The following is a 13,100-nucleotide window of genomic DNA, read 5'->3' as shown; positions in this document are numbered from 1 at the left end:
CGATACGACTTGTCGGCGATGACTAAATAATCGATAAATGTGTTATCGCTCCCACAAACATGCAGCAGTATCGATTATGCCTTCGGACTTAACTTATAATGTGCACAATATATGAGATATGTTAGGCACGAGCACTGTCGTCCGGAATAAAGCGCATTAAAGAAAACAGCCCTACTCACATAAAATTTTTTACTTGAAAAAGTTCGCAAACACACCTATTGATTTCAAATGTTACAAAATTAAAAAGTGCTCATAGTATTTACGTTACCAACAAATTAACGTTGCCAACATCACTACGTCAAACCAAACGTCTAAACCAGACGAACCGAATAAGTCAAGTGAGGTATTATGCGTTATTTTTCATTGAAAAATAAGTGATATAAATCGGATAACGCGGATATTTTGTGAAATTAACGGGCGCAAAGACAATTGCCCATAGTGAAATTAAATTATAGATCTAAAATAATTGAAAAATAATTATTTCAGTCTCGGCAACAACGAAGAATAGATCGGTATTAGTGCGTGTGTGGCATCTGTATGTGTGTGTTTGCCTGAAAAAGAAATAATTGTCGAGAGAAACATAAAAATAATTTCTTTTGTACACAAAAAATGTGAAAATATATTACGCAAAAGTAAGAAAAATTTTACCAACACCAGAAAAAGTGTGCAAAAATATTCATAAAAAGAGGCCCCCAAACGCCCAACACAAGATTTGTGGAAAATTAATATGGAATGTTGTGCGAGTGCATTAGTGTGTGTGCGTGTGTATGAAGCTCTATTCAACAAAAGAAATTGGGAAAATCATAGCAACAATAAAAAAAGAAAGAATGAGTAAAATGCAAATACACACTTTTGTATGGCAAAGAAAATAAAGGCGAATCTCCATCCTACCCTCTTTACAACATACAACGGAAACTATATAGGCCAACCATAAGAAGCAAAAAAAAAAAACATTTTGTGTCGATGCCCTGTAAACATATTTGCACTTTAGAAATAATCTGAAGTTGCAAGTGGATTCGTGGGGAATTTTATCCTGAAGAAAATTCTCTTTGGGAGAGTCCATACACACATTTTCAGCAAAATGTTCATGCAATTTTATGTCAATCTGAACATCTGAAGAATACCAAAGTATGTTAACGATGATATCTTGAGTAATGCTGGTGACATGCTGTCCCACATTAGATGTCACTCCGCTTTTACTTCGCCATTTATGATTGCATATATCTATAAAATCGGACAGCACACACCTGCTGCCCAAATGGTGTCTAAGTGAATGTGTATCAACAGGCGTTCACCTTACCCAACAACAAGCAGATTGGTCCTGAATATAAAGACGCCCCACTATGAAAACTAATTTTCAAATTAGAACTCTCGAACCGTTTCAAATATGGTATATCATGACAACAAATCCTATCAATTTCTAGAAATGTCTCATTCTTGTGGGTCTATAAAGTAAAAATTTCTTCCGATCTACTGAAATGTGTTTGCGAGCCAAACAACTCCAAGTATGTGTCTGCAAAGGATTGATTACCTTCATAGGCAAGTCACCAATCCTGGTGTAAATTCGTACCAAACAGAATGGTATCACCACTAATCGTATGCAGACCGGCCTAGTATGCTAGCACAAGGAAAGGAATCCTTTTTTCAATGCTGCACCTTGAGTTGCAGAAAAAAAATCGATTTCGTAGTCAAACACACATTTTTGTTAAAATTTGTTCCGCAATGAGCGATAGATTGCAATGTCTTTGAAGACTGTTACACGGCTCTGATTTAAAAGAATATCAGCTGGAAAATTTTCCAAAAAAACTTCGGGAATATTGGAGTCTAGGCCAGTACAATATAACTTCTACAGTCATCCGTAATTCAATATGAAAAAAATTTTGAGTAGTCATCTGGACTCCTCTTCCTCCACTTACTCCTACCATTCGATGGCGAAATTCGGAGTTGATTTGTAGAAATAGGTTGATGTTGAACACCTTCTAATCGAATCATAAGATTAAGAAAACCAACTTGGCCGCAATATAAATGATAACCTACCATAACGGCCAGCATAGCTGACAGGCGGGCACTGGATTCATGATGTGATTTTGCAGAAACTGTAAGGCACTGCTCATAGCACTAAAGGAAATAAACATTTTTACATTACAACAGCCTTTTTGTAGATTTTCCTCAATAAGAATTAGGCAAATGCAGAGGTATTCTAATTACAAATTGATGGTAGCGTCGATGACATGACCCATGTTACCTTTTGGCTTTCCATATCAAACCGACTCGATACAACACCAGATCACTCTGGACACGACCCACCTGGAGGCGATCCTACATGCCGGTGTTCGGGACCTTTTTTACCATAAGTTACTTTTGGAGAAGATGCTCTACCGTCTCTATTTCTTCAATAAGTTATACCAACATTAGTCGTAGTCACATGGCGAAAATTCAGACCACTTTGCCATGGAGGTTCTGCATCTACCCTTAGTTTGTCGTCTTAGAGTAAGCCAATGGTGATGCTCTTGGTTTGTTTAATATATTCGTCGATTGACAGATCAGTCGGGTGTAACCTAATTCATCGCCCACCTTATTCGTCACAATATTACTATGGCATGGTATTAACCAAAGCTTAATGATTAGATTACTTCTACAATCGTGAATAGCTCCCGAAGTGAGGGCCGTCTAACTATCGGTATATCATTAAAAATTCGAAAGACGCGATGTTCAGAGCCGAATTTTCAATAATCACAAAATTCGAAAGACTTCCGGAATTTCCGGAAGACTTTTCTAATTTTGATTCGAGGCAATCAATTGTTTAGTTCGCCCCTCCCCCTTTTTTCAATCAATGTTTTATAATTTATTTTAGATTGTGATTAAATTATTTGCCTATTATAAATATATTTGGTATAGAAACTAATTATACTTGAACAAAAGTTTCAAACATTTTTTATTTAGATAAAATTTTTATTGGGTTAATTAATTAATATTACCAATAAATTTCATATGTTAATTGTCTTTAGTCTTTAAATTGATTTTGTCAGTAACTTTTTTAATTGCAAATTGTTTGGTGATATCTCTTTCTGCGTTTAAGAGTTGATTATATACGAAAAACCACAAATGAACTAAATATGAAGATGAACTGGCAAACAATATTTGGAATGTTCACATGAAATCCCTTTGTTTAGGTTCTCAATGATGTGACACAGTCTCCACTAAACTTTCAGTCGTATTTACTTGCATTTTGTTCAACCCTTTAATTATGGTTATTTCTCAGTAAGGAATGTAATGAAAATATGTTCTTGACTTATTCTATTTTAAATATTTTTGCAAAGGAACAAATAACGATAAATATTGGCCCTCTTACGTTTGGACGTCTTTTATAGATTTAACTGTCGTTATTTGTAATCGATCATGTTTATAATTTGGAATTTCATAGGCACATCGGCAGCTTTATGTCATTCTCATTGTTGGTCCGTCCATTCATTTGGCCAAATAGACACACATGCCTTTCGATCGTTAAACATTTATACCAGGCGCTCTCATCTATTATTTGTGATTATGTTTTGTCCATTTCTTCCATCTATATGCATTGTCGTTTGCTGCTCATCTGCTATTTGGCTACTACTTTATTTACACCCCATTTTGCTATGAATTCTTTCATGGGGCACATTGTAGCTTTTTCATTGTCGATTCGTAGAGAATTCATTTCTCGTTCCTATAGTCGATATTATGAAAACTGTTGAGCTCTATGGATGATGGTATACTAAGAGATAAGAAATTGACAAAGAATGGAAATCTAGAAATTTGTGGCATAAGTGATCACTATGCGAGAGTAAGTTGTTGAGAGAGCGAAAACTATTTCCCGAGACATCGAAATGCTTTCGTCTTGTGTGTTGTGTTTGCACTCATTGTCCGTCATGGTTAGTTGTGCTTGTGCGTATTTTATCTATAGTGATGGCGGGAGGGGGGAAATTGCGCTTTTTTAGATCAAACCCAATGGCAGGCTACACACAATAGCAAGCAATCCAACCCAATCAGTCTATAACAGCCATAGCCGCAGAGACACAATACGTCGTCGTCGCGCGTTTCATTGCAAAATAGGGCAGGCTGTTGCTCGCGCTTCCATTCGCGTTGAACATTTTGTGTGTGTCTGTTTTTTTCGGGGGTTTCATTCGTAGAATTGGGGATAAGATTTCGGTTAGAATCAGATGTGCTTAGTTGAACAGATTAGTTTTTCGAGTGTAAGTCGTCGACATTTTCGAAATGTTATTCCTCAGTTTACACATCCCGTTGGCTATTCAAATGAAAATGCAAATACAAAAATGTATTAAGCTGTTTTAGAAAATTTAATGCAGCAAAAAGAAAAGAATAGAATTCTGTTTTTATAAAACTAATTTACTCAGCTCTTCTCTGAGAGATGTGTAATAGTGTTCCAAAAAAAAAAAAAAAAAAAAAAACACCAACATTGCAAGAAAAGTCGAGGGGATCAATACCAAAAACGGACTAAAATATTTAAAAGAAACGATATCAGAAATATTCGATGAGAGTAAGAAAATGAGAGCGTGTATGGTTGCAAATGTCAAGACAATATAGAGAGTTGCCATATTGACATAAAATATTGGTTTTCAAGCGATTATTCTAAATAACATCCCCATTGCATCTACTGCGAAATTTCTGCATTGTCACAAGGAATGCATAGAAGTTTTCGCTAGTCAAATTTTCAGATCGCATTATCGCGCGAATACATTCGTATTTTCAAGTCTACATTTTTGTAAAAATTCATTTGAAAGAAAATAAGCTTTTTTAATTTTTGCTTTGTAGCGTTCCCTATAGAGTGATCAAACTCCAATTCATTTTCAACGTAGAATTGCAAATGTAAACTCAAAACATAAGTAAGAAAAAATGTGTGTCAATTTTAGTAATTTTTTAACTAAACGTCGATATGTTAAAAGTAAGTAATTATTTTTGGACAAATCCAAAAAAAATGTATTGGACGTAATTTATTTTTTTTTCACTTGTTGAAGAAAATTTCTTTCTTTGAAGAAAACAAATTTGACTTCGAAATCGTAAAATGCGTCATTCGAAGTTCAAGATGGACATATTTATGGTAAAATGTATACCATCAAATTATAACTATATTGTGAAAAATACGAATTTTCCAAATCTATGTTTTGTGTACTATTTATACCCTTCACCACTACTGTGGTACAGGGTATAATAAATTTGTGCATTTGTATGTAACGCCAAGAAGGAAAAGTCTGAGACCCATCGTGTGGTATAGGATCGTCTTAGAATTAAATTCTGAGTCGATTTAGCGATGTCCGTCTGTCTGTCTGTTGGTGTATTTTTGTGTGCAAAGTACAGCTCGCAGTTTTAGTCCGATTGTCCTAAAATTTGGTATAGGGTCCTGTTTCGGCTCAAAGACGATCCCTATTGATTTTGGAAAAAATCGGTTCAGATTTAGATATAGCTGCCATATATATTTTTCACCGATCTGGTCATAACTGGCTTGTATATCAACCGATCTTCCTCAAATTCCGTACATCCGAATATTTTATGAGTCTCGAAAAACTTGCAAAATATCAGCCGGTTCAGATTTAGATATAGCTCCCATATATAGCTTTCGCCCGATTTACACTCATTTGCCCACAGAGGCCAATTTTTTGCTCCGATTTAGTTGAAATTTTGCATAGGGAGTAGAATTAGCATTGTCACTTATCGTGCCAAATTTGGTTGAAATCGGTTCAGATTTGGATATATCTCCCATATATAGCCTTCGCCCGATTTACACTCATATGACCACAGAGGCCAATTTTTAACTCCGATTTAGTTGAAATTTTGCACAGGGAGTAGAATTAGCATTGTAGCTATGCGTGCCAAATTTGGTTGACATCGGTTCCGATATAGATATAGCTCCCATATATATGTTTTTCTGATTTCGACAAAAATGGTCAAAATACCAACATTTTCCTTGTTAAATCGCCACTGCTTAGTCGAAAAGTTATAAAAATGACTAATTTTCCTAAACTTCTAATACATATATATCGAGCGATAAATCATAAATAAACTTTTGTTTCCCATATTTTTTCATAAAATTGTGTTCCACCTTAGTGCATTAGCCAACTTAAATTTTGAGTCTATAGATTTTGTAAAAGTCTATTAAATTCTGTCCAAATCGAGTGATATTTAAATGTATGTATTTGGGACAAACCTTTATATATAGCACCCAACACATTTGACGGATGTGATATGGTACCGAAAATTTAGATCTACAAAGTGGTGCAGGGTATAACATAGTCGGTCCCGCCCGACTTTAGACTTTCCTTACTTGATTTTTTTCTCTTTCATTTAATTAATCTACGTATTAAAGTTAAGGAAACTTTTTCATATTTATCATATTAATTTCCATGAAATAACATAAAATAAAATTGGCTTTAGTGCCCCGGTTTTTAGTATAGGCATTTACATTTGTGTGTTTAGTAAAATGTAATATTATTATGACAATAAAATTAGATACTTCTTGCAAAATTACGTATTTGCTTGAAAATAGTTAGAACCTGTAGTGCCGATTATTTGTTTCAAAGAACCCCGTCTGCCAGTTTTTTAAAACCGCGAAGCCCCGAATTTTGAAGAATTCATGTTTTTGAACATTCTACCTATTATGCTATAAATAAGAAATACCTATAAACTAATCATATTATTCTGCAGATTTTATTGTTCCCGGGAAATCCCGGGTTTTACAACATATTCGCCCCTGCATTCTCAAGTTTTAAGTGGGGGAATTTCCGGAAAATATTCTTCACAATATTTTTATAAAACATTACCATCAATACTATGAAAAATGGCTTTCGAATCAATATGGAAAACCGATTCAAAGACTACTAAATTTTGATATCATAGGTATATCTGATTCTCCTTAAAAATTCAACATTTTCCATATTTTTTGCAAGCGCAATCGGAACTAAGTTCAGTTTTCTTTTCATTACAACTTCCAACTTATTAGATTTCGGCACCATCAATTCTAACTTGTTCCAATATTGATCGGTTTATTATCATGGCCTTTGTCTACTCTAGCTAAATCCTCGTTCAGGTTACGTTCATATTGAAGTGCGGGTGTATTCTCAATTCCTACGTTAATCGTTTTCAATGTGTTTTCAAAGATTTCGTTAAAAGTTGCAGCATTAGAAAGCAAATATCAAAATATTGGCGAATGTGTTTAAGTCATTTGTAAGCTCATGTAAATTAAAAATGTGGTTTACTCTCAAGTCAAATGATATTGCATTCGAAAACACTCTTCGGTTTATTAGGAGGGATAAAACATTTAACCTAATCTGGCAACTATGACGACAAACTGACAATTCGGCCTCACTGATCGGCTAATATAAACAAAGTTCTCTCTTGACTCTCTGTGAGAAAAAGAACAGCGGTGAGAAAGCAAAATTGTGAAAACAAATAGAAAATATAAAAGAAAAATATAAAGAAAAAAACACAGCCAAAAGAGAAACTGCCAAATTAAAGTTCTGTGTAAAAATAAATGTGTATGTTGTGTGTGATTGAGTGCAAGAGTTATTACATTATATTATGTGAAAACTAGATAAATTATTTCCCTATGAAAGATATAATATAATATAAATTTCATTATTAAAATTTATTTAAAACCATTGCCCTTGTCCCCCCGTTCGCCCTAGTGTAACAAGACAAATATTTCCCAAATCAGCAAGAGCAAAACGTAACCAAACTGAAGGCAAAAATTGAAAGTAAAAGTTTGATAAGAAAACATAATAAATATTACGATAAAAATAAATCAAACTAAAACAAAACATACAAAAATAAAACTGTAGAGAATAATATCCTATAGTTAAGTACTCGTTATATGCCGTGTTGGTGCGGTCATTACAAGGCATTATAAAATTTCTTGCAAAGCTCCGGCGCCGAGCTGCGAGCAACAGCTGATAAAATTCTCTCCTATTGAAAAATTCTTGGATATTAACCAAACAACCAACCAATAATAAGCGATAATTTTTTTTTGTACGAACAACTACGTCAGGCTGCCGTCATTATCATCAAAATTTTCGTCATAGACATTCATCATTATCGCTCTGTTAAAAACAAAGATCCAAGATGACATCTTTAGATATACGCAATAATTCGGCCGTTATGAAACGAGCCGAACAACTTAAACGTTGGGAGGAATCGGATACAAATCAACATCCATCAGTTCCACGTCCCGAACGTGGCAGTCGGATAAAATTCTCATCGGGATGTATATTTTTGGCCGCCTGCTTGGCCGGCGATAAAGATGAAGTTTTGAAAATGCTTGAACAAGGTGCTGATATAAATACCGCTAATGTGGATGGCTTGACAGCTCTTCATCAGGTGAGTTTTATACATTGACAATTGAAATTTTTAGTCATAGTTTTCACTTTACATAGGTATTGATCTTGAATTTGAAAAAGGAGACAGAATAGCAAAAGGTTTACTGATTTGGAGTCAGATCATACTTAATATTAAAAGTGTAGACCTAAATTCGAAACTCACTGAAGACGATCCTAAATATTGGGGTCGACCCTAGGATCATCTCATTATCCATGCTACCCCTAGGAGGGCACCTCTGAAAGAGTCAAAGTGATTTGGTTCGTTTTGAGGAGGGAATCTACCAATTCAAGATATATGCCCCAACATTCGCCCACATCACGAGACATCTCTTCGCGTGTCCTGCGATCCAGATAACTTTTTCACTTTGGACGCATCTAATAGAGACAGACCACTTCCTCGAACTGGATGTATCGCTCTTTCGTTTTGTGTTTTCCGCAAAGAGAAAATTTGCTCAAAATTAAATTTTGTGGTTTTAGTCGCAATTCTTTCTTCTAATTCAAACTTTCGAATATTTAATTTGATTATAAATCATCTGGTATATCAAAAATGTTCAAATTGTGAATAAAATAGGAAAATTGTAAAACCGAATCTCAGAGATAATTTGGCATTCCCCCTATTTTCTTCGTTTATTCTTCATTTTGGGAACTGTCAATCCGCGTTTGATACTGACGGGTTATCTATTACTTAGATATCTATGCGCTTTATAGTATGTCGAAACCCTTAATGTAGTTGTATTGTCTCGTTTTTGTAAAATCAGAAAGTCATGGAAAGGTGCAAATTTTTCTTGCAACTCACAATGTTGTGTTTGTATTCTATTCTGTCCAATCAGATGTCTATTCGATGGCGGACAATTATTCATTATAAAATCAATTTGAAGTTGTCCGAATGGTAATGAGATTAGTTGAACAACCAATCTTACAATCACATTTACATTTCATTAAAATTTTTTGAGTTAAATTTTTGCAAAATTATAGCAACTTGATACTGAGGGATTTTGGGTGGAAAGTTAAACATTTTGACAACAAATACAATAATTATTAATAATTTTTCTGATATAAATTAATATTTTGATTATTTGGCGGCTAATTTTGAGTCAAGATGAGTCGACAAATTCGGCGGTGTCTTCGACTGGCAAAAACTAGCCGGCGACGGCTAAAATTGTCGGCTAAGCCGATATAAATTTGTTCATTCGGCGGCGGACAATTATCCATTATAAAATCAATTTAAAGTCGACTGGTAATGAGATTAGTTGTACAACCAATCTTAGAATCAAATATACATATCATTCATATCTTTTGAGCGAGATCTTTGCGAAATTATTATAGAAACCTAATATTGAATAATTGTGGATCGAAAGTTCAAAATTTTGGCCGAAAACACATTAACTATTAATACATTTTTGTATTTTTATTAAAGATTTTTGATTATTTGGCGGCAAAAATTGAGTCGAGATGAGCCGGCGGCGGCGTCGACTGCCAAAAAAAAAGAGTCGGCGGTGGCTAAAATTAGCGACGCGTCTCGGCGGCTTCATTCTCTGTTTGTGAGCTAAATTATGGCATAATTGTTATAGCAGTTTGAAATTGGTTGATTGTTGGTGGAAAGTTCAACAATTTGGCAAAAATACAACAATTATTAATACATTTTTCAGATTTAAATCGATATTTTTGATTAATTGGCGGCAAATTTGAGTCGACATATTCGGCGGCGGCGACTGAAATCAGCGGCGCGCCTCGGCGGCTTCATTTTCTTGTGGGCACATTATCCTTCTCATAATATCATGGTCTTTTGAAGCGGACACATGTACCGCCTGAAAGTATGCTAAGAAATTTTTCTAAAGTATGTAAATCACATTACTACGCCAATTACCATGAGCTACTACCGATATAATCAAAGTAAACTATATGTTAGATTCTTTAATATATAATTAAACGACGACCATAATTGGCTTAGTTAAATATGATTATGAAATAATTATATTTAATATGAATGTGTTTAATTCGTATTGATTTATGAAGAAATGTGATACTTTTGGTAGCACTTTTATTACATTTGTGTGCCACCTTTTAATGCGAATGCCACTTTTCAGAAGTTCTCAACCGTAACGATGAAGAGTGTATGTTCAATTGTTTGTCAAAACTTCTATATAATTCTTTTCAATAAATTTTTAAACTTATTTGAAAAAATTACTTATCTCCCAATACTATTTCCTGCAACCAAATTGCATCATATTCACATATATTTCCGTTTTCCCTCTTTCCTAGAATGTAAAATTATAAGTTATAGCCTTATGGGATGTGCTATGGATTGGATATGTGTGGCGTAACGACGACCACACTACGACGCACTATTTAAAAATGTAAACCATAGGCGAAATAAAAACAAAATTTGTTGTTGCAAGAGGTTTGAGCAAAACAAAAACCAAAGCGATAAATGAATGCTGGCTCGCCAATGTTCCAAAAATAACAACAAACAAATTAAATAACAAACCCGAGAAAATTTTGTAAACAAAGAAACCATATGCTAAACACACAATGATACATTTTTTTTATATAAATTTTGTTTGCATTTATGAATAATAAATAAAATTTGGGTGATTTTGTTTTGTTGCCACATCAATGTAATCACTAGCCTAGATAGTGCATCGACAATCATTGGTATATTTTTATTTGGCGATAATTGGCATCACGCCTCAACCAATTGTCCCACAATAAGGACCATTCTCGGCACAAGTTCTTAGAGTCCCAATACCACAGAAAGGAACTCCGCTACTTCAAATGGAAAAACGTGAGCTGAATAAACATACTATGGAAATGTCGAGTTATTGTCCATTTTTTTTTTGTTATGGACGACCCCTCTTTCTGGAGCGAAACCTCCAAATTTCTTCCAACTGGAAATATGAGGATTGATCAAAACAGCGTGGAATGAAAGCAGAAACCGAGACGTACTCAAAAACACTATCAACGTGGAATGGAAATAGCGAGATATACTCTAAAAGATAATCCCTGTACTCTAAAAGATAATCCCTGTGTGTTATGGGCCATCCATCGGCAAAATAGATTCCACCTGGAAATATATGGCATCACATCATGTGTTGAGTGCAAATAGAAACCGAGATCTACTCAAAGGACAATCCCTGTGTTCCACACCCACTCATTCTGGAAAGAAACCTCAAAATTTCTTCCAACTGAATATATGTGGGCTGAAAAAAAAAACATTGTAGAATTGGAGTAGAAATTTACATCTAATCAATAACACAATCCCTCTAACATTTGAAAAACCCCTGAATGCAACTCGTTTTAAATTGTATAAACTGTGAAAATTGTCGTGGAAAATATCGGATTTAGCTACCACGTCGACTTGGATTTATATATATGTATATTACCCCGATTCTCATATGGTTATGTGAAATCAAATTTGCAAATTTGTGAACTTTGGCACAAATTTTGCCTTTGCATGGTTCAATATAGTCGACTCTGGTCGATATTAGAATTTTCTTACACTTTTCTATAAGAAAAGGAAATTTCTATAAGGAAAATGCAAAAAAGTTGAATCGATAGAAATGAATGTATTGTGAAATTTCCTATTAAAAACAATCAGGGGAATACACTTGCTCTCTACACACCCAAACTTCAGAAATTGTTGAGCTTAACCACCAAACCAAAAAAAAAACATCATCATGAAAAACCAGCAGAAAATCTTAAAGAAAAACTCATTTTTATAAATAGCCCATATGTGAAGTGTAAGAAATACCATGAAATATATACAGAAAAAAAAAAAAACAGCGAACCTCGCAACGTACGAAGAGCGAAACAATCATTGTTTCTCATAGTGATGTGAACATATGAAAATTTTGGTCAATTGATGATTTACACTTAAAATAAAGTTATAGCCGACCCAATAAACATATTTTGCTTTACAAACATTTGAAATATTGAATGCAATGAATGTTTTATATATATATGAGTTGATCCACCACATCATAGGTGGATCAACTCATTGTCACCTACTGAGTGGATCTAGTCCTGGATACACTGTCCATCTACTTATAGACCCCTTAAATAGTATAGGGTAACTGACGCAAAGTGTTACCAAGTTCTCACCGTTACATAAAGCAAGTGTAAGCGAATATGCACTTAATTTTGTCCACCTAATGGATGTTTAATTATACCCTAAACCACTTAGTTGTCAGGGTATAATAATTTGATCTGGCAAAAAATGTGCCTACCAGAAATATTGATTTTAGAACCCATAAAATAAAGGGTGATTCTTTTGAGGTTAGGATTTTCATGCATTAGTATTTGACAGATCACGTGGGATTTCAGACATGGTGTCAAAGAGAAAGATGCTCAGTATGCTTTGACATTTCATCATGAATAGACTTACTAACGAGCAACGCTTGCAAATCATTGAATTTTATTACCAAAATCAGTGGCAGAAAATCCGCTTTTTTATCGACAAATTTTGTTCAGCGATGAGGCTCATTTCTGGTTGAATGGCTACGTAAATAAGCAAAATTGCCGCATTTGGAGTGAAGAGCAACCAGAAGCCGTTCAAGAACTGCCCATGCATCCCGAAAAATGCACTGTTTGGTGTGGTTTGTACGCTGGTGGAATCATTGGACCGTATTTTTTCAAAGATGCTGTTGGACGCAACGTTACGGTGAATGGCGATCGCTATCGTTCGATGCTAACAAACTTTTTGTTGCCAAAAATGGAAGAACTGAACTTGGTTGACAT

General features: G+C 34.5%; 1 protein-coding gene across 21 annotated transcripts in view; it reads left to right on the top strand.

The window, feature by feature from the left end:
- The first annotated feature begins 212 nt into the window (after positions 1 to 212).
- The window catches only part of Mbs (Myosin binding subunit), a 251,005-nt gene continuing 238,117 nt past the window's right edge, over positions 213 to 13,100 (top strand). For 15 of the 21 annotated variants that reach the window (XR_012721281.1, XM_075303751.1, XM_075303749.1 and 12 more), the window contains exons 1-2: positions 310 to 632; positions 7,677 to 8,364. Coding sequence is in view for 20 of the 21 variants with exons in the window: in XM_075303751.1 (XP_075159866.1) it covers positions 8,110 to 8,364 (255 nt within the window). In the remaining variant the exon portion in view is untranslated. Of the gene's footprint in view, positions 633 to 3,919; positions 4,230 to 7,676; positions 8,365 to 13,100 lie in introns of those variants that run through there. The other 6 variants (XM_075303759.1, XM_075303754.1, XM_075303745.1 and 3 more) reach the window with 5 other exon arrangements.

The sequence above is a fragment of the Haematobia irritans genome, chromosome 4 (genome assembly GCF_050003625.1).
Source record: "Haematobia irritans isolate KBUSLIRL chromosome 4, ASM5000362v1, whole genome shotgun sequence".
Classification (NCBI taxonomy): Eukaryota; Metazoa; Arthropoda; class Insecta; order Diptera; family Muscidae; genus Haematobia; species Haematobia irritans.
The sequence above is the reverse complement of the archived record's forward strand: the minus strand, read 5'-3'. Positions and strand labels throughout refer to the sequence as shown.